Source organism: Sander lucioperca, chromosome 5 (genome assembly GCF_008315115.2).
Source record: "Sander lucioperca isolate FBNREF2018 chromosome 5, SLUC_FBN_1.2, whole genome shotgun sequence".
Lineage (NCBI taxonomy): Eukaryota > Metazoa > Chordata > Actinopteri > Perciformes > Percidae > Sander > Sander lucioperca.
In genome coordinates, this window is record NC_050177.1 from 19466533 (window position 1) to 19489805 (window position 23273).

At 41.3% G+C, this 23273-nt stretch overlaps 1 protein-coding gene and 1 long non-coding RNA gene across 2 annotated transcripts in view; one reads left to right on the plus strand and one right to left on the minus strand.

Moving 5' to 3' along the window:
* Nucleotides 1–22388, minus strand: part of zmp:0000001236 (mastermind-like protein 2) — a 43179-nt gene extending 20791 nt beyond the window's left edge. Inside the window, exon 1 of the mRNA XM_031297528.2 lies at nucleotides 21927–22388. Within this exon, the coding sequence (XP_031153388.1) occupies nucleotides 21927–22388 (462 nt within the window). The remainder of the gene's footprint in view (nucleotides 1–21926) is intronic.
* On the plus strand, nucleotides 444–11555 carry LOC116048414. Its single transcript, XR_004104623.2, has 3 exons — nucleotides 444–524; nucleotides 3062–3063; nucleotides 11499–11555. It is a non-coding gene; the product is annotated as an uncharacterized LOC116048414 (long non-coding RNA).
* Nucleotides 22389–23273: the final 885 nt, after the last annotated feature.

The window sequence follows — 23273 nt, forward strand, 5'->3', positions numbered from 1 at the left end:
AAAGAGCCAAATATTGTTTTTCTAGAAGGTGGAGACCAAAACAGAGCTAAAAGGAGATTGAATATTGGACAAACCTTTGTGAGGTTCCCAGAGACATGACTCTAATAGTGTTTGAACCGGATGTGTAAGTCGGCAATTGGTTGTTAACATTAGTCACTTTACCTTTGTAATGTGATAATATGTCAAGACTATGTCAGTTATGCCCCCTAGCGGTCAAAAAGTGAATAATACAGCTTTAAGTTTAGATTTATCACTTCCTGTGCACTAGTCTATATCAACGACGTTATGTTTCTGGGATAGTTCAGGTGCCGCTGGATATTCCTCCGATGTCCCTTATTTCGGACGGATGTCCGTCACCTTTCGCTTTCTTTGTGTTGGAATTCTAACCTCTGGTGGATTTCTGAGGACTATGGTTAACTGCTCCTCAGATCTCTGCAGGGTAAATCCAGACAGCTAGCTAGACTATCTGTCCAATCTGAGTTTTCTGTTGCACGACTAAAACAACTAAAACTTTGAATGTACACGTTCCACCAAAACAAGATCCTTCCTGAGGCTATTTTGCAGAGGCACCGTGGCTCCGTTCGGCGCTTAGCGCCGCACAAGACGATTGTGATTGGTGTAAAGAAATGCCAATAAACCAGAGCACGTTTTTCTCCCATCCCGGAATGCTGTATGTGACTAGCCAGACCCTCATCTGCAGCGCTGTAGAGGAAGGTCTGGCAATGCGAGACTTCCTGTGCACAGACAGAAACCGTCTGAGCAGCATCTTAGCATTTCATTTAAGGCCAACAGGACACTCTTCTTTATTGCTGCCACAATTTAAAATTTAGGTTAGCAAGCGCAGCTTTCATGTAAAAGGTAAAATGTGTATACTCCTGCACATGTAGAATAAAACAAATAACTTCATTCCAATTAAATTGCCTTCCCATAGAGCCCTGCAGGTTCTGGCGCTCACCGTGGCAGGGAGAGTTCAAGGTTGCAGCAGAGCCTACTGTACGTCTCGAAGCAAGTTTCTGCATGCAGCCAGCTCCAGTGTGTGTGTGTGCGTGTGTGTCTAAGTAGGCCTTGTGAGTCAACGCTTTAGGTCTTTTTACATGTCGCAGCTGGTGAGAGAGAGACAGTGTGCTCTCAGGTAATCTGTCCAAGTGGGGAAAAAAAACTTTCCCATGATGTGATCACTCAATTCATTCAAAGTTAAGGGAAACACGAAGCAACCGCTGTGATCAACCTGATTAAGAGGATTTGTGCTGATAAAGACACGTGCTGAAAGAAATGGTGTCCTAAGCATTCTATCTCATCCAAAAAAAATAGTCCATAGCAATTACAGGCAGGCCCTCTGTACCTGTAGTGGCATCTGGTCAAGTAAACATCAAGTCTGTTGCTTGGAAATACACAAACTGTTCTTGATGGTGAACATTGTCAGTGGTTTAAAGGCCAAGTCCCAATCCTACTAATGAAAAAAACTTATACTACAGCCACTTACATATCATCGTCTTTATACCTGACTAAACATACTAAATTAAATTTAAAAAGACACTTACTATGAAAAGTACAATCCTGCTGCTACTACTTCAACAACTAGCAATACACGTTAAAGTAGTTTGTGTTAGTGTATGCTGCAACTAAACAGAGTGAATCCTGAAAACGTAGCAAAGAAAACTGCTCAGACGAGGGACTCACGGCCATGTGGTTATCGTCACAGCATCTGCTAAAGGAAGGAGGAAGCACAGAATCTGGCCCTGCTCCCTCTGCCCAGTCTGTATGGGCTGTAGAACAACAATCTCACCTAACCGGACAGAGGCTGTCATATGGCAGATAAAGTGGCAGATTGCAGCGATGGTACAAGTTGGAGAAATTGGATTGGGAAGCGGAAATGGGAGTTAATCAATCTCTCACTTCCAGTGTACTCTACACAAGTTCCCCAGCTAGCGTAATGTCGCTACTGGAGGCTGAGCAAATCTGATCATTTTGTACATTAACACGTAATCATGTGTATTATTGAAGTTTAAAATGCAGCATTGTCTGAGGTAACCTTGGTATGCTGTTAGAAATACGATCGCAACAAAAAGCAACATTAACGTTTAGTGCCGATGTGAGTGTTTTGGGATATTACTTTATACGTTATCCTGCTGTTACATTAAATTACACCCTGTTAGGTCAAGGCTGTGCACATTGAACTCTCTGCATTTCCATCCCCGGATGTGATATTTGGTCTAGGTGGTAGAGATTATCCTGCTTGCTTGTGTGGATTTCACAGCTCAAGTAGCAAGGCGTCCCTTCACTGACTAGACAGCTGTTTTTTTCCCCTGCTTTGACTACTTCAGGCAAAACAGATGAGCTTGGTGATTCAAACTCAGCCGAGGCAGCATAATAGAGGGGAAAATTCCCTCTTACCAAGGGATTTAATTCACTGGGAATGGCAAAGAGGACAGCGCTGATAAACACAAGTGTCAGTATTTTATATTATTATTGTCAGTGCTTTGAAAAGTTATTCTGGTATAATGAACTAACTACTGAAAAGGCTAAATTGTATATAAATACTGGATATTCTGTAGGTCTTTGGTCCATTTAAACGACAATTTAAAGACCAACTTAAGAAAATGTAAAGATAAATAAATAAATAAAATCTATGGTGAACACACAGAATTGCAGGTAATTTTAAATGACCTACATTTAACAGTGCCATTGATGTAAATAAAGCACATGATACCAATAGCAGGGCCACACGATCAGTTGCAGACAGATCTGGCACTGCAGTTTGTGTCCAACCACTGGCACCAATCTGCAGGACAGAAACAGATGCAGCTCTAACACTCACCTCTAGGTGGGACATGTGTTAAAATTGCAACAACTTGTTGCCTGTAGGAGGCAACTTTATAAATGAGAGCTTGATAAGGTGCTTCTAGGGATGTCAATAATTAACCGTTTAACCGTTTGAACTGTGTAATAGAAAAGGTCCTCCAGTTGGTACATTGGTATGTTTGCTTATTGTGATGTCATTTCTTGGAGTAATTGCTTCAGTGCAACCTAAGCTAAAAGGTTATTGTTGGATGTTGGTAAGATGTGGATGAGAAGTCGTGAGCAGGTGTAAGCACTCAGGAGAAGTCGATGATGAGGTTGAAAAGATGGGATTTTATTATTTACCCCAATTACGGCCACTGAGGCAAGAATAATCATATAAAAATTAACAACATTAAGGAAAGCAAAAAAAATACTTTCAAGAAAATAAAGTAAAACAGTCAAAAACAGTGAAAAACAGTCACATTTATACAATCTTACAGCTGTTTATAGGTTGTCCTTTGAACAAGTCACTATTCGGAAAGTCAGGAGAACCTCACCACACAATCCAACATTGCTGGTCCCAGCATCAACAGTAGTGGAAGCTGTATGAATATCCTGTTTTTAGCACTTCTGCCATATCTGTGTCTCATTGAATCAGCCGTACACACAGTGCTGTCCATCTTCTATCTGTGGACATGTTGCTACGGTGCACTTGCAAAATACCACAAAATGCAAACAACATCATGGCTGCGCAACCGGTACAATCCGCAACTGTCCACGGAAAATGATGTCTGAGCCTTCTGGATGTTTGAACTGGGACTAATTTGCCTGCTTGGGTAATGGCTAATGATCGGTTAATGAGGGTCGGCTATCGGTCAGAAGAAAAATCTAAATTAGCATCCCTAGGTTCCACTCAGCCTTGCTGCCAATATGTTGTCCCAGTGGCTAACTGCAGATCTGCAACACAAAAATCTACTGTGGCGCAAATTCATTTTCCCATAGACCGCCATAATAAAACAGTTTGTAAAACTGTTGACAGGACACATTCAACTACAAACAAGGTCAATTATTATTATGATTTTTGCATGAAGGTTTTATATTTAAACAACTTTTAATCCCTTTCCTTCCTACTTTCCCAAGCACTCCACTTTGAGGACAATCTGCAGCCTGCTAAATGCATGTTTGTGAGTTACAAACCAGTTCCATGAGGTGCGGTTTACCTCTAAAATTGGGAAAAAGAACAAAAAATATGGTCCACTTAGCATATTATGTCCAGACCTCAAGCAATAAAACGGTTCCCTCACACATTCTATCAGCACTTGTAAATATTTGGATTGTTTTCAAGATTTCAAGCCACCCTCTGATCTTGTTAAATTTATGTGAAAACTAATCTCAAAAGAAAGGGGTCTGCAGTCTTAAATTCCTATGTAGTGCTAAGGCTGAAGTTCAAGATATGACAACCAATTCATACATCTCAGAATTAGCATCTTTCATTGTTACAGGACACCGTTTACAGAAAATATTTTACAGTATGATAGAAAAGTCTGCTCTTTAAGGATACACCCCACCCAACTACACTACCTAAGCAATCTGTCAAGTGAAGTGAACAAGGATGTGAGGTTAGGAATGAGTGGGCTTCAATTCATTGATCACATTTGACCATGTCCTTGTGTAGCTGAACCACAGAACACTATGCTGGTAGTTTATGGCATAAAAAGGCTGGCTTTGTTGCCGGATGTGGGGAAAACATCCAATAGACTCTAAAAAAAGCACAGGAAGGAAACTGGGGGTGGGGTGGCAGTGAGTAGCGATGGGGGTGTGGTGGTGGAGAGTGGGAGTGAGAAAGGAATGTTCTCTTCACTCTCGTTCTCCCTCTTCTTATCATCCATACACACACATAACAACCCCACTTTCTTACTAACAGCTATGAAAAGAATGCAGCATCACAGTTTTTTCTCCATAAGCAGAAAGGCAGGAGAAAGAGCCTTTACTTGCTTAATGATCGTTTGCCATCAGTTCAAAAGAACCAGTCGGCCCAAATAAATTTACAGGGGGCCCTATGACAGGAACCACTCCCTCTGGCTATGTACTTACAGTGCATGATTAAACATTTTTTTTAGGTATCTCCGACATAAAGAGACAGAAAAATATTTTTCAAACAATAACATTGATCATATTCTTTCATTTTACTCAGAATTCAGTCTGATCTCCTGTGCTGCATGCAGAAATACTTCTCATTCTTTGGACAGGCTGAGACAGTGGGAAATTGATGGAGAAGAGTTGAATAATTAATTGATTAATGATCATTAGGAGGCAGCACTTCCCATACCTTCCCTTCTTGTGCCAGACATAGTCTGATATGATGCAAGTTTGTTTAAGGGTCTACTTAGCTAGCATACATTTAATCAAAGTTGATTCTGGTGTAGACCACTCATGCCCTGGGTTTGTGTGCCATGTTTTTGTGTCTACGTGACTGGAACAACAATTTTTGAAACTGGTCCAGTATTAGGAATGCAGCAGTGAAAGAAGCAGCGATGTGACATTAATGGGCAGTTGCGCACCGTTAATTTACGTCCATTAAAAGTACCGTTTTGTCACTGACATGCTCAGTATATTATCATAAGTGTCTAACAACATTATGGAAAGGATCTCTACAGAGGTCAACCTTTTTGTTAAAAAGTAAGATCCTTTTAGTTTAACATGAAACAGCCCCGAAATCGCCATCGCCAAACCCACCAGACTCCATTTATATAAACAGTAATTCAAGGTTGACAGAAACAAAATTCTGTCAAAAGCTGTCTTGGTTCGTCTTTTCACTGTTCCAACAATCACCACTCTGGTTTGGTTGAAATAAACCCTTAACTCACCCATTTACATGTGAAAATATGCTGGCTCTATACACGCTTAAAGTATTGTTTATTTAAATGGAGTCTGGTGGGTTTGGAGATAGCTTCAGGGCTGTTTCTGGTTAAACAAAAAGGATCTTAATGTGCTCATATTATGCTTTTTGGCATTTCCCTTTTCCTTTATTGTGTTATATATCTTTTTTGTGCACGTTATAGGCTTACAAAGTGAAAAAGCCCAAAGTCCACCCCAAAGGGACTTACCATCTCCAACAGAAAACACTGTTCACAAACTGCTCCAAACAGCTCTATTGTAGTCCAGCCTTTACTTCCGTGACAAACGTGCGTCACTTTGTAACACACGTTATAATGCTCGCCTAGCTGCTAGCATGGCACTCCCTCATGCTCTGCAACTGACTAGCTAGTAGTCCTTACCTAAGTACTGCGCATGTGCGACTCCCAACAAAGATGGAACAGAAGTGAGATGTCTCACTCTGTAGCTAAAACAGAGAGCTCAACACACAGGGTGAAAAGAGGAGCTGCTGGACCAATTTCAAAGACTTTTGTTCATTTTCGTCACTTAGACACCAACGCATGGGAAAATAGGGTCCAGGTTGAAAAATACCGAAATTACCCTTTAAAGGCCAACCAGCAGATTACACATGTGATCTGGTTTTGCCCCAACTTTGCAACATTATGGTGCAATATTCTAAATGCTTACTTAAGATATTGTGCCCCCTCTGGACTTATTCCACAACCCCGCTATATACATATAGGATTCACCTCCTTAATTGCTTTAAGACTCATTCTCATCTTCTGGAGGCAACATTCACCACCTGGCTTTACCAGATGGATTAAACATACTTTGTACTTTTTGAGAGTGGAAAAAAATGAGATAAGAAAACGTAAAGAAGCGAAAACAACAATTTAAGAGAATTAGGAATAATTTCTGTACTACCGTGAGAGCGTGCAGAGGTCTTTCAAAGAGAGGAAGAGGTTGAAAATGAAAGTCCTCACAGAGATAGGAATCACCTTCCTGAACTTCCCTTTATTAATATGTTTCTTTCTTTTCTCTGTAAGATTAAAGTACACTTAATAACCATAGAAACCACTCTACATGTAATCCAGCACAACACCACTGTGTATATGTATCTGATACTTAAACTAATCAAAGCTGCCATAAATGTTAGGCAAATCACAACAGGAAGTCAAGATGAATATTGCAGTTATGTTTACACTACTTAAACAAATTGGCTGACATTAAGGACAAACTTCAACTAAGACTTAGAAGCTGAAGGCACATTTGTCCTCCCATCCATCATCCAGGCAAGACTCTGTTCCTGTCTGCTACACGATTTCAGTGCGAGACTCCATGTTCCTGCTCATTACCCCTTCATGCAATCCTTTCACGGTGGGAAAACAGATTTCTCTCAGTTGTCATGCAAAGGGAACATAGCGTTTACATTGTGAAACATTATGCACGTTTCATTCCACTTTAGAATCAGCTGTTGGCCTCATATGAATTAGCGTAACTGCTGTTGTTGGCCAGTCAAAAAGGACTTTGTCTAAAAACACATTTTAATCCAAATCATTAGAATCAAAACGGAATCATCAAATTAGTAAGCATTAGCGTTCAAATACATGCCATAATCAGTACAGGCTGAAATTAGTCTTCAATAACCCCCACACCATGCAGCAGCCCTGCCACTGTAGGCCTGCTTCCTGCTAAAACCAGACTGTAGATGATTGGACAGGGCAGGTAAAACCCAGAGACCGTCCCCTGGTTTCACCTCCTGTTTGCTGGAGATTCAACAGCAGTGTCTGTGTGCCTGTAGGTAAGGTGGAGAGAGAGCAGGCGCCGGAGCATTGCTCAGCACCGTGACACCTCACCACAGCACAGCACTAACACAAACATTCCAGCTGCCACTTCTCAGCCTTATTGGCAGAGCCGAGGCGAGAAACAAGAGCATCTATGTTCCTCCTCTAGACCCAGATCTGATGCTCCAGACAGGCTGGTCTAGCACTCTGTAATGTTTGAATTTGGATTTGACAGCCGTGGGATTTTGAAGGCGGATATAGCAGAAATGCCTATATTTTATAAGCAGTTGATCGTCAGAATATTGTGATTGATATTTAGTTGCTTTATATCTGACCATGGTCACGCTCAGAAATGACAAGGATTTAGTTGTTCCCTGAGCTTTCTACACTCAGAAGGGTGGGGAAGCCTCTAGCATTGCTACTACTATGAGAAAATTCCAGTTTATTACAAATTTCTTGCAAATAAAATTGGTTATAATATTATTGTACTCATCTGGGATCACAGTAGCATCGCAACAACCAAGTCTGAAGGGGAAACATGAACGGTCAAATGATCAGACAGCTTAAAGTTAAGCCAGATTAAATGACAATTTATTTGGAGGTAAAGCCAAAGGTTACAGCACACCCCTAGAGTTCTTAATCCCTAGTTGCATTGGAAACACTCATTTCTTGTCTAGACTGAATCCTTTTCAGCAATGTCATCACCTTCCCAAATATCAGCAATTATCTTGGTGGGTACAATATTATCAAAACCAACGATAGAGTGGCTGGGTTAACTCAGTTGGTAGAGCCGGCGCACATATATAGAGGTTTACTCTTTGACGCAGTGGCCGTGTGTTCGACTCCGACCTGCGGCCCTTTGCTGCACGTCTCTCCTCTTTCATGTTGTCATCTGTCCTGTGAAAATAAAGGCCTAAAAATGCCCAAAAAATAATCTTAATTTTTTTTAAAAACAACAATGATAGAAGCAATGGCCAAAACTATGAAAATAAAAAAATTGAAAAAATCCTTTATATCCTCCACTGAAGCACAAATAATGATACTGCTTAAATGGGCTGGCATCTCCATAAGGCAGGGTAAGGCAGTAGTGCCATCCATGATGCTCTCCCATACAATCCCACCACACTGCACAGCGGTCTAAAAAGAAAAGCAACAATTAAACCATATTTATTTTCTGTGGTCAGGTCTGATATTTGATAAATCTCCAACATAAGCTCAGGCTGTTGTTTTGAATCCGATTTAAATGCTTAGAAGATAGGACAGTGTTCACTTTGTGCATTTTGCCACATATTGTTATTGTCACTGCTGAGACAGAGACAGGGGTATGCATATTAAACACTTTTTCTTCAGAGGAAAAGAAGATGAAGAAAAGGAGATGTCAAGGACTAGAGACTGTAAAAACAAAAACTGTAACAATGTATACTTGAGCGGAATTTGCTATTAGTTCCATTTAAAAAACAATGTCAGCAACCTCATTTGAGACACCGTGTCAACTGCGTTTGTGACTTTCACCTTCCATATATTTCACCTCTATAATATACCCCAAAGGACAACTGTGGCAAAGAACAGAACATTACTACTATGCAAATGGGGTTGAACTGTGACTTAGACCACAGAGCACAGGAGCGGGAGGGAGAGAAGAGAAGAAAAAGTGAATGCTTGTGCCTCTTTTCAGCACTCCGCAACTCTGGAGCCTGGGAACTTCAGCAGCTTGGCCGGGCTCTGAGAAATATCTTGAGCTGTAATGTAAACATGTCTGAACTCTGATCTAGCATGGCCCCCCCCCTCCCACTTTAACCCGGAATTCTGTGCAAGGGTCTTGCCAGTGACATCAGGAGCCCACTTTCTCATTTCCTGAGCAGGGTAATGACCCTGGGGAGAATAGGCTGTTTGAAGTCCTGCAAAGAAAGCTGCTTAGCTCTGAACCCAATTGTTCCTCAGCAGATGAGCTTTCGAATGGTTTTGTCCGATAAATAAATCTTGTTGTGAACCTATAAAGCCAGGCTGGAGTAAAGAATAACAGCAAGGTGAGGAAATTATGTCAACATGGTAACGCATAAGTGGACATCCACACCCAGTTTCCCAGTGACAACTGTGATAATCAGATCTGTTTACAACTGCAGCTACAAGTCCAGGAAACTGTGACATATCAGGTGGCTGATTATCAGATGAGTGGGAGAACCGTTAGATAGATAAGCGCCTGTTTATCCAAGCATCACACAACTGTCAGCTCTAAAACAACACCTCCATTCATTGTCAAAATGGTGCACAATATGAATGCAAAAATTGAACAGAAAACATTAATACTGGGTGTCTATTTTCTAGGCTTTGTCATGAACAAGGCAGCAACATACTGCTTGTGTTTCCTTTTGCGTGCAATTTGTCCCCTCAATTCACCCTCCACGCACTGCACATAAGATACACCTGAACATGCTGGTTCCCACAGGGTTCCAGTTTCAGCACTGGGTAGCAAAGCACTTGTGGAAAGACACTCCAAGGCACTACCCTCCACCCCCCCGACCCCCCCTTCCTCCTCTGCACACAATCCTGCCCCTCTCTTCAATTAAGTCAAGCAGGAAAAACCTGACAAACCTCAAAGAGGCTCTCTTCAAATCACATCAGGCATGAATGGTTACCTCTACAAGGCCCCTCTGAAGATATAGATGTACATAACATGGCCCTTTCTTGCTAAGTGATTGCCCCAAGCTTCTCATATATTTTTATGTCTAAATTCCAGATGATGAAAAGCCATGAAAAAATAAAACATGTTTCCTGAGTCAAATGGATTTAATAGCAACGATGGATCACTAATATATTAGTAGTCCTAAAATTCCCCATTGACTTCAGTGGCACAGATGAGATTTTGTTTGTGTCTTGAGGTCCACATAATGCTCGATATTCTAACAAAGTGCTGGCAATAACGGGAAGCATGCTGAAAGCACAAATCAGCAACAAAGGGATACAGTGGGGACTCTCTAATCCAAACCCCTTGGGAATGGAGGTATTTCAATCCAGTGAAATGTTCACTTGGATGAAACACTGAATAGTGGGGTAATTCATATTCAAAACATGAAACAAGTATCCACGCATATTCTCAAGAGTCTATTGTACAGAGTCTAATTTGCAGTCGGAGGATCAGCGAGGAAATTCAAACAATTGTGCAGCTTTTTTGGAACTCATTTTCACATATGGGGAACTTATCAGTTTGCAGGTTTGAGCATTAGATACATATATTGACACGTGTAAGGCTCCAACTAACGTATTAGTATTTTCTTATTGACTACTCTGTAGATTTATATTCAATTATGGATTTTTTAGTACAAAATATCAGTACTTAAAGGTCCTATGACATGCTGCTTTTTGGATGCTTTTATCTAGGCCTTCGTGGTCCCCTAATACTGTATTTGAAGTCTCTTTCCCGAAATTCAGCCTTGGTGCAGAATTACAGCCACTAGAGCCAGTCCCACAATGAGCTTTCCTTAGTATGTGCCATTTCTGTGTCTGTAGCTTTAAATGCTATTGAGGAGGAGAGAGGGGGGGCAAGGTGGAGGGTGGGGGTGTGTCCTTGACCAACTGCCACTTTGCTTGTTTGCAAGCCATGATGTCTCTCTCTTTCTCATGGGCGGGCCAAATTCTCTGGGCGGGCAAAGCAGAGAAAGGGGAGGTAACCTTGCTCTTTATGAGGTCATAAGGAGCAGAGTCCAGATCGGCCCATCTGAGCTTTCATTTTCTCAAAGGCAGAGCAGGATACCCAGTGCTTGGTTTACACCTATTGCCATTTCTAGCCACTGGGGGACCATAGGCAGGCGGAGGGAACTTATATTAATGTTAAAAAACCTCATAAAGTGAAATTGTCATGCCATTGGACCTTTAAAAATGCCCATTACAGTTTCTAAGAGAAACAAATTGTTGTTCCAACCAACAATCCAAGACCACAAAATATTCTGGTTACAATAACATTAGTCTATATCTACAACGTTACATTTTAGGGATTGTTTAGGTGCCGGATCTGAGTTTCCTGTTGCACGACTTAAAAGAACTTTTGAACGAGCACAGTTTCCACCAAAACAAGTTCCTTACCGAGGCTATTTTGCAGAGGCACCCATGCTCCGTCCGGCGCTTAGCCCCGCCCAAGGCAATTATGATTGGTTTAAAGAAGTGCCAATATACCAGAGCACGTTTTTCTCCCATCCCAGAATGCTGTGTGGACTAGCCAGACCGTCCTCCGCAGCGCTGTGAAGGAAGGTCTGGCAATGCGAGACTACAATAACATTAAACTGACAATAGCAGCAAATTCTCACATTTAAGAACATGAAACCAACAAATCCTTGGTGCTTCTGCTTGATAAATGACTTACAATTATCAAACAATTATCAAAATTGCCGTAGATGAATTTTCTATCGATGATTAATCGATTGATTGTTTCAGCACCAGACACATCACATTATATACTTGTTTTTTATCATGTGAGAATAAACAATGGCAAACACATATACGTGACCTGTAATTTATTACCGCACGGGGTTCAAATCAGCAGAGTGGACACAAAAAGAAACAGAAGCTGCACCACCAGGGAGGAGATGTTGCAAGGTTGATGCTGATCACGTATTTTCTACAATGTTAACGCTGTGTCTGAAGTTAAAGCTGTTACCTTGCAAGCTCTGCTAGAGGCCGCGGACCACAGCCAAGGACTGCAACCACATGTCTACGGAGGAAAGGCTTTTAACCTGGGACGGGCAGCAGTTTCAGTACAACTAGAGGCTAAATTTACCCTGAAGACCAGGCTTTTATATACAGTAGCTCATCCAGCAGCAGACCTGGCCCACCTGGACTGTCAGGGGCCTATGTTCCTCAGAGCATGTACTCACTTAGATTGTATCTTCCCTTGAAGACTGAGGATGATATGGGTCTACTACATGATTTCGGCAGCCCTCTTCAAAGACAGATACAGCCTTCCCATAGGCTGCTGAATTAAACATGAGGCATGTGTGGCAGGTTGGATTGTGTGTGTGTGTGTGTGTGTGTGTGTGTGTGATGGGTGGGAGGGTGGTTGAGTGGGGGAGTGGGAGGAGGGAAGGAGGAAGAGGGGGTTCTTAAGACACCACTATTAGACATACTGTATAACAGATGATCCGTGAATGCCTTTGATTTGACACACATCCTCAACTGCCCTGCTGGGTTTCCGGAAGCTTTTGTCTTTCCTGATTCATACTTTCTTCTTTGTTTTCAGATTTATGTGTGTTTTTTTGGTAGCATGGAACTTGTTAACAAAATCTAAATTAGTCCAGAAAAAGAATGAAAGTGTGCTCATTTCAGCAGGAGAAGGCAATGCAAATCTTGCCAGGTACAGAGATGTCCCAGATTCAAACAGCACTGTTTCTAACATGTTGCTGCTGCTTGGAATATTATATTGAATGTACCACTTCTTTCTAACATTAAATGTATTATCCAATAAGAATATGACAATAGTGTTACATGAATAATATCAAGTTACATTGATTTCTTTTATCAGAAGAAAACAAAAGGGAGTAGGATAAGCACATTTTTATTAATTACTAAAATTGCATCATCAATACATGTTCATAATCCCACCTTTACTCTGCGTCGCTGAGCAACACACCTGTGCATTTTTGTTTGCACTAAACAAGGCCTTTAAGTTATCTGACATTTCATTGTTCCCTATCATTCGCTGATATAACTTACACTCAGCTAATGAAAGCTTTTAGTGTACATAATGTCTCATAGGTCTTTTCTGGGAACACCCATCAGTGCACAGGAAGTGATACATGTTTTCTGACATTAACAACATTGTCTGGAACTGGGTAGTCAACAACAGCTTCCATGGAGGTAGACAAGAAAGGAAAAAGGAAAAATTACTGCTTAGCACTAAAGATGTCCTCAAAATAAATAAAAAACAACAATCTTTTGGACAACCACTTAAAATTTCATTTGACGTATTAGGACATCATCATGCTAGAACTAATGATCTGCTGAAGATCCTGACTTATGCCATCATGACTTATGGATAATACTCAAAGCTGCAGTTTATAAGATTGGAAATGCAGTCTCTGTAATATATTTAGTATATGCTTTCATTAACTCAAAAAGGGATTGGAAAATAAAGCTCCTCTGAGAAATGTCAGTCATCAGTGAACTTTTGTCTCGTGCTACTTAAAAACCGGGTGTCTGGGTTGGCTACCAAAAGAGAAGCTTGTTGAAGCTTGTACCCCGCCCTCCCTCGAGGACATAGCAATCATGATCCCAAAATGTAGGCGTAGCTACAGTTGTTTCAAACACATGTGTGCTGATGTTATCATAAATCTATGTTTACCGGGGAATAGAGACATTCATTTCATGCACGATATAACCAGAAGATGATACGGTAGCTATTAACTAGGTCAGAATCAACATACTGTCCAAACAAATGTCATCCCGAGGCTGCCCTTTCTTGGAAACTGACAAGCCACAGCGTTAGCTTTGTGTGTGATATTAACCTACTACTTCCCCCTTCCTTAAAGACAAGCTGTGCTTGCATAGAAGAGTGTAAAAACCATTTATGAACTCCCCTTGGCTATGACTGTGGAATGTCCAGAACTAAATGTTACATGGCCCGTATTTTTATTACACAAGTCAGTAAATCTGGCTGATGTCTATATCAGCTAAAAAGCCACTGCCGTGTTTCTCTGAGCAAATCGCTAATCCTTACTGTCTCTGCCGTGTCAATCAGAACATACAACACAGAAATGAATGTCGTCATATCCCCCTCGGAAACATGTTGAAATTAATCTGGAAATAGTTGAGCAAATGAGTATAAAAATAATGTTTAATGTTTAATGAGCAAATGTCATCCACTGACTCCTAGCTTCAATCACATCCCATGCCAGTGGGTTGATACCCATATTACAAATAGATTTGTTAAAAGAAATCTATGATGGGTCGTGAATGGGGGATAAAGCATTTATATAATTACTATAATCTTTCAATCTGACAAGTTTGCAGCATTTATACAAAGAAGTATTATATTCTCAACCAGTTAGGGTCCGGTTAGGTGTTGGTCTTTTTTATTATCGATTAATCTGTGGATTATTTTCTGGAATTATGGATTAGTTGTTGGGTCTATAAAATGTCAGAAAATGGCGAAAAAGTCCCAAGATGATGTCCTCAAATGTCTTGTTTTGTCCACAACTCAAATATATTCACTTTACTGTCACTGAGGAGAGAAGAAACTAGAAAATATTCACATTTAACAAGCTGGAATCAGAGAATGTTTATTTTTTTCATAAGAAAATGACTCAGGCCGGTTAATCGATTATTGAATAGCGATTCATTTAATAGTTGACAACTATTTGATTAATCGATTAATCGTTGCAGCTCTAGTTAGGTAAACTGTCAATTAACACCCTTTTGACTAAACTAATTATATATTTTTTCCAACTGTCATAATATACAGTCTACACAGTAGCATATCAGAAGACATCATCAAAACAGCGTACTGTGACATTTATTACAGTCTAAATTTAAGTGTTTGTTGTTACAAAAACTTTCATTTAAATAATTGAGGACATTTAAAATACATATTACACAGCCAGAACTGCACTATGCATAAGTAGAATAGGATTGTGGCTGTGTTTAAACCATACCTTGGAATGAGCACTAATCCCAAATAGAAGGAGGAGATTAGCAGATGGCTTTACTACAGTATACGGAGGCCTATCTTAATGTCTTTTAATCAGAGCACTGCTCGACTCATCTCACAGCTACAGTGTATACAATGAGACAAGCTTAATCACATCAGGCTTACAGTGCAGTTGTGCTGTCAATAAACAGCAGCCGCAGCCATTTCAGTCCTCCCTAAAGGGGACTTCATTCAGCAGACCAACGGAGAACCAGCTACTCCGAAAAAGAACTTTACTTCCCATGACAACATGGATGGGATCTGTGCATATGTGAACATGGATCTGTGCTGCACCCATAGGGTTGGGTAAAGCTGTGGGCTTCACTGTGGGTGGCCCCCATGGACCTGGGCTAATTGTTTCACATCACAGGCGAGCCAGGCTGAGATCAGACCACCGGCAGCTCGGATTCAGGCAGTTCAACAGCCAAACAGGGTATGCCAGGAAGCACTTACAGTGCACACCCCAGCCCCAGCCCACTCACACACACACACACACACACACACACACACACACACACACACACACACACACACACACACACACACACACACACACCATCCATCATACATGACCACCAGAGAGTACAAGGAATTTCTTTTTCTCCATGCTATTTGAGTAAGCTGTCAATCCACTGGTCACTTGGTAGTTACCTCAGTCATGATGAATTAACTAAGAGGTGTGATTGTTATGTTTCATTGTCACAATCAATTGTAACAAAATGTACTTGAAATGTAAATACAAAAAGGTGTCACACCTTTTCATAATGAAAAGTGAAGTGCTGTACAAGAAGTGATGCATTTGTTGTGCTTAAAAAGAATAATTAGTTAATGTTATAGCAGAAATTGACATTCTGCACGTTTGTCTTGATCGACCATAATCTGCAGCCAACGGCACTGTGAAGTGGTTTGGTTGGCGACCCTCTTTCTTTTATTTTAATAATTTCTAAAGTCTGGAAGAGGGAAATATCAAAGAAATGGTAAAAAAAAGTCTTAATTTAAGCAAAGTCTGAAAAAGAAAACATCTTTTTGTGTGTGTGTGTGCTTTCCTCCCCTGTTAAAGGAGAAATCTGGCACAAAATGAACCTAGGGGTACCGAGTCAACCGTTCTCTGGGATATGTTTTCATGCTTATCGTATGTGACCAGTTTTAGTGCAAACCGCTAATTAGCTTATAACGCTAGTCGTCGGGGCAAAGGGTAAAGTAAAAAAAAATTGCTATTTCTATACCACTAACAAGGTTCAAAATAGCACCACACTTCCACGGTAGCATAATGAGGGTCCCTACATGTAAACCGAAGCATTGAGAACTTTGTAAGCGTACAGACAGTTTATTAAAAAGATAGTTTATAAAAACAGTACCGTTCATGTATATGGGTGGGCGCCAGCTTGGGAAAGCAGTCACGATCAGTCGAACGACGAACGCCATGCAACCAGTAACCAGTAACATAGCTCAAGCACGGCGTTCGTTGTTCGACTGATCGTGACCGTTTTCCCAAGAAAACTGGTCACATTCGATTAGCATGAAAACATATCCCAAAGAACAGTACAAATGTGTTATTAACAAATGTGTTATTAACTCCTAGGTTCATTTTGCGCCGGATTTCTCCTTTAATAATATTGCAACCTATCCAATTTATCTTGCAACCCTTGTGTGGGGGTCCTGAACCCCAAGTCGAAAACATCCGATTCATCATCCATTTTTGTTGTACTGCACATTGCTGCAGCTCCTCTTTTCACCCTGTGTGTTGAGCTCTCTGTTTTAGCTACAGAGTGAGGCATCTCACTTCTGTTCCATCTTTGTTGGGAGTCGCACATGCGCAGTACCTAGGTAAGCGCTGCTAGCTAGTCAGTTGCAGAGTATGAGGGCGTGCCATGCTAGCAGCTAGGTGAGCATTATAATGTGTGTTATAAAGTGACGCATGTTCGTCACGGAAGTAAAGGCTGGACTACAATAGAGCTGTTTGGAGCAGTTTGTTAACAGTGTTTTCTGTTGAGATGGTAAGTCCCTTTGGGTTGGACTTTGGGCTTTTTCACTTTGTAAACCTATAACGTGCACAAAAAATATATATAACACAATAAAGGAAAGGGGAAAAGCCAAAAAGCATAATATGAACACCTTAAATAATCAGGATTTCAATATTGACCAGAATAATCGTGACTATGATTTCTTTACATAATTGAGCAGCCCTACCTCACACACCGGCTTTTTAAGAAGAGTTGCTGCCGTGTGGTAGTTGCAAGTGGGCAAACAGATCAGCACACAGAGCACTTTCTCTGCGAGCGCCTGCTGCTCTAGGCCTATAGTTCTCAGATCTGTCACTAGAACAAGACTGGGAAATAACAAAATCCTCCCAGTGCACACAGGACTGTTAATAACCAGGCATCCCTCGCCTACTGCTTTTTCAAGGCCTGTTTGACGTAAAGTAAACACGTGCAGGAAATGTATTCAGTGGCTCTAAACATTTATATGGGGGCCTTGTGCTTCAAACAGTTTCATGGCCAGCACATCTTTCAAGAAGGTGCTTAGTGAGCCATTTGTTAAAGGCATGATAATAGGGCATGACAATGCATGGCATGCTACATGCAGCGAGGCTGTGTCACTGTTTGTTAAGCCTTTAGTTTCTGTACTCGATCTGTGCCGCAGATAGACAATGTAAGATGGTTGCTGAATACTGATCTGATGAAACTTAATGTCCGTACATTATAATACAGGGCTAATGTTTTCTAAGCCCATTTCTGTGCTGAGTGAATCTACTGATACAGGTATGAAGGGAAAGTTTGGAAAACCGGTTGTGGAACAACATAATCGAATGCATCTATGAGTACCCAAAAGCTTTCGATGAGTTCACGCACACATTATGGAAAATCATTTTCTGAGTGGTTGGATAAGTCGGCTCTCATCCCTTCTTCTTTCCCATTTCTCCAATTTCATATAAAAGAATATCCTTTGTTAATCTGGTCTCAATGAGCACCGTTGTTAGGTGCTGCTCACTCTGCACTCCCAGCCAGTCATAATCCATTGTGTTGTTTGCCCCTCACTTGGTGTACATTTCCATCGCAAATTCCAATGTGAACAGTCAATAACATGCACAGATGTGGCCATTGTAAAAGCCTTACTTTGTAATTCAGAAGAATGTAGTACGGTCAACTACTACAGCACCCCATGACATACTTGAAACACAAATTGTACTCTCAGATTATAAAAAAAAAAAAATCTTGATTAAAGGTGCCGTAGGTAGGGTTGGGTACCGAAACCCGGTTCCACTATGGAACCGGTTCCTACCCAACCGGTAGGAATCGGACCGGATTAGAACGCACATTTCGGTTCCTCATTTCGGTTCCACTTAATGTGTCGACTGAAATATTTTCCCTCTGTCGCTCCGAAACGGACGTAAAAATATCACAATTTCTCTGTAGTCTACCGTTAGCTAGCTATCGTAAATGTAGGCTACTTTTAAAATGCCATATTTTCACTCTGGGCTCACCAAAACGGACGTAAAAGCATATTAACCATTCACTGCACGTGATCGCTAGTAAACATATCACATCTTTGATGTCATTTTTCAGTTTTTCAAGAATCGGTTTAGGAATTGGAATCGTTTTAAAAGTACCGCTTCGGCATCGGAATCGTAAAAATCTAAACGATACCCAACCCTAGCCGTAGGTAGGATAGTGAAGATCCAGGAGATAGCCAAAAAATTTGAACATCAACAACTTCTCAGTCCCTCCCCCCTTTCTGCTAAAGCCCAAAATGGTCTCCTAAGCCCCTCCCCCCATAAGGGAGAATGGGGGGAATGAATGCATGTGCATGAGCAGTGACTGACATGCAGTTAGACACCCCCCCTGGCCCTGATTGGTACATCTGAACAGGGAGCGGTGGATTTTTGCTAATCGCACTACAGGCTGTAGGTGGTGCCAGAGGAGCCGGATTTTTTTTTTTTAAATTACCTGCTTCATGTAGTTCTACTCGACCATAGGGTCAGTTTCAGCAAATATGGCAGAAAGTTAGTTTTATAAGTCTTACCTTTAATCGATTAGTTGTTTGTTCTATAAAATGTCTTAAATGTCTTGTTTTGTCCACTTGTCTACTCAAAGATATTCCATTTACTGACACAGAGGAGTGAAACAAACTAGAAAAATATTCACATTAAAGAAGCTGGAATCACAGAATCTTTTCATAAAAAAAACCCCTCCAACCGAACAATCGATTATCAAAATAGTTGACGATTAATTGAATGGTCTACAAATAATCGGTTCTTTTTTTAATCTTTGCACCTCAAATTTTTCAGTATTTGGTTGTAAGAGTTATTTGACACCTTACTTACTACTTACTACAACAAATTCCAGAAAGAACTCTGCAGTGTTAATGCTGGAAAGATGCCGTATAAATGCATTAGGGGGGGATTTGTGTAACGGCTGCTGTTCTGCTTCACCCAATCATCATGAGTTGTGAAAAACATATTAACCCCAGGGTTGATATAAACATGTGTGCCAGGACTTCATTTCCTCCTCGCACTCTTGCTGCACTCATCAGTTTTATGTAGAACACGCTACTCCAGAGTCAACATCAGGAAAAATGAAACAGTACATGATAATGATGTTCCCTGACCTCTTTTAGACAGTCAGTATAATACATGATGTTGTTGTGTCTTGCGACTCATCATGTTCCGTGGCTGTACCGTCCTTAACAGCATGAAAACTACATATGTGGAAAGCTAAACGGCTCTTTATATTAGCACTATAAATCATGGGGAAAAAATCGAATTTTTCTTGGATGTGAAAGTCTCAATCCAGGCTTAAGCTAATACAGTTGCATGACATGTAGAGGCTATCCCGTGCTCACTTCTAGGGATGACAATAAATGAACTGACAGAACAATCATCGCTGCCCTTTTATGGCTTTACTGGAAAATAAAATAAAAATATTACATTGTTTATTTTTCCATCCAGCATCTCAGGCAAATCAAGAGCAGGAACATCTGCAAGCTTTCACCCTTTTGACATTATATTTGAAACGCTGCTTGGGAAATAATTCATAGTCTAAATGCTGAACTCCCCCATGCCCAATGAAAAAAAACAACAAAATAAATCTTGCATCTTACTGGCTGTGCCCTTAACAGATGCCATACAGGAAGTCAGTCCTATCAGCACTAGCAGGCATACAGAAAGCCCTGCTGTGTTTTACAGTCGAATTTCCCAACCCTGCGTTCTTTGCAAGGCTCTGATGTTGAGGGAGAACATGCAAACTATACTGTCCTTTATTCTCAATATCCTTATCTCAGAATATTCTCAAAACTACTCAAAATAAGGCCACACCGCTCTTTGCTTGACTTCAGAAAAAAAAGAAAGAAAAAAAAAAAAAAACTTTTGTTAAGAAACACTTTGAGAAACCCTGTTCAATGACAGGTAGCATCCTCTTGAGGGTTTGGTAATCCGTGTGACACAAAGGAAACTGACGTATCTGTACTGCAAAATGAGATAATTGTGCATATGAAATGGGTTAAACAAGCCACGGAATGCATCTGCATCCATCTGTTTGGATCAGCTGCACGGTACAGATGCTGACAAGGTTTGCGGTAAATGCAAAACAGCCCCATGGCCCAATGACCCCAAAACAATTTCCTCTGAATGGATTGCTTTGCAAACAAGCTTTGTGATCCTGTATCATCCCATCTACTTCCAGGGCCTCTTTAATCAGCAGAACCAGGAACCCAGAGTTTATTACTCTGGTTTTAAAACATTGCCCGACTGTTGTGCCATTTGGTCTGGATTTGGTTGTTCTGTAAGGTTGGACAGAGCCTTAAAGTGATGGTTCGGAGTAATTTCACCCTAGGCTGCTTTGCACCTTGACCTCGAGCCAAACAACCCCCCATAAGCTTTTTTCCCTTGTTATAACGTTGGTCGAGTTAGCGTTATCAGCTGGTTAGCTTAGTGCAGGCGCTAATGGATCCACGTTTGTATCTCGTAAATTACCCCACTAATAATGCCCGGAATGATACCAAACTTCTACAGTAGTACAAATAGTTTCTGTACTTATAAAACGAGGCATTAGAAAGTTTGTAACTACACCAGAAGTATATTTAAATAACACTTGCCTGATGGATACTCCTCTCGGCTGCCTAGGGTGAAATTACTCCGAACCATCACTTTAACTGCTTGTCCATTAAGAGTCAGACCGGCGTATTTGTGAGTAATTTGTGTACAAACATTACTTACTGTAATACAGAAACTATACAGCTCTCAGCTGAACGGCAGATTGACATGCAAAAATAATGCTTGTAATTTCTCATGGTCTGAGTTTTGTTGTCCTGTAAGTTTGGGCAGAACTGTAACTGTTGAATGCTCTGAAATGAATTGCAAGGAAGTGTTGTTGGTTTTTGATGGTTATTGTCCTTTGTGAGGTTAGGAATAACATAAAAGCACAACTCTACCTGAAAGAGGAGTATGCCATTAAAAAAAAGGAGGAGACATCTCAACTGTGACATTTCGGGTCACTTAGGTCATACAGGTTTAAAGTCCTGCACCCGACCCATTACTGGCTTTTTACTGGTATGGGTTGCATGCATGTGATTGGCGATTAATTCATTGATAAACTGATACAAAAAACAGCTTATAATGCCTATCATCACAAGTAACAACGACCTTATCATCCTCATCATCACTATGATAATCATATTCACCATGGTGTCATTCTTAACACAAGCTTTAACGTCATTATCATACTCATCATCACATCATCTTTATTATTATTGTCACTGCTGATCATTCATTACACCCACCACCCCACCATCACCAATTGGGCCAAACTCACCGCTATGCGCGTGTTGATCTTCTGCTCGCCCTCGGAGCCCTTCTGCTCCCCGTTGGCCCTGCTGTACTCTGGAGGTTGCTGGTTCGATCCCCGGCTGCCCTTTGCCTTCCGGGTCCCGGGCCCTTGGTGGACTATGTTGAGCAGGTGAAGCGTGCTCTCGTGCTCCCGGTCCGAGCTCTCGGCCTGGCCCCTCTGGTAGCGGTTCTCGCATGTGGTGTGGTGCCGCCTGCACAGCTCTATGCGGGCGCGCAGACGCTCCACTATGGCGTTGTGCAGCTGTGGCACCGCGGTGCCCCTGGATGGGGCCACCCCAGACCCGCTGCCGACCCCGCCGGGCACAGTTCCTAAACCGACACCCAACATGGGCACGAACGCTCCCGCGGCAGACTGAGCAGGGGTCGCCTCTCCCATGCCGTTTACACTGAGGTCCGCTGAGCTTAGATTGGACCACAGTACGGGCATGGAAGACAACAAGACGTATGGACTCAGCTAGGATCCCATGTGGAAAGAAAAAATACTCCACTGCACGCACAAAGTCACTCTAGAGACGGACGGTGTAGCCTATGATAGCCTGTTTGTTGAAAGATTGCACAATTATCCCGACAAACTGATAGAAATGTTATAGAGATGGGAAAGATTCAAAGACACTTGCCTAGAAAGTAAGATCAGGTCAGTATAAACTCATTCTAGGTTCCAAAGAGGCATTAAAAAAAAGTCCCAATGTTGCAGATTTGTATTAGTGATTTCTTCCTCCCTGGTGTTATACTGTGTCAGCTTAGAATTAAAACTGAGATGATTTACACACATGAAAGGCTCGTGGACTTACAGCTGGAATGAATCCACTCTTCCTTAACGACTGGACCTCTGCTCACGGATACATTACATTCAATAAGAAGCCCTCGGATGATTCAGAACCTTAGCACGCACAACTTCAGTTCCATCGATGGCTGGTATTTAAACTACAATGTCATCTATGTGCCACACTTATTAAATAGTCAGAAAAGAGTAAGAATAACTGTACATTTAAAGTGAGCGACTGGTTCGCCAAAAATAGGAGAATCTACCAACACACAAAAGCCCCTAAACTTCAACACTCACGGCATTTTGGTTTGGATTTTTTTTTTTTTTTTTGTCCTTTCTCTCCGTCTTTCGCTTTCCATCCGGATAAAAAAGGATCTGGTTGCAAATTACGAGTCAAAAAGCACGCAGCCGAAACGCAGGGAGCCGTTGCATTAAACCGATTGAGATCCGTCTCAAATAGTCCATTGACAAGCGTTTGTCCGTGTGGTGCACCGAGGCAATAGCGGAACTACAATACACAGACCCTCATTGTACGAACATTCCTCT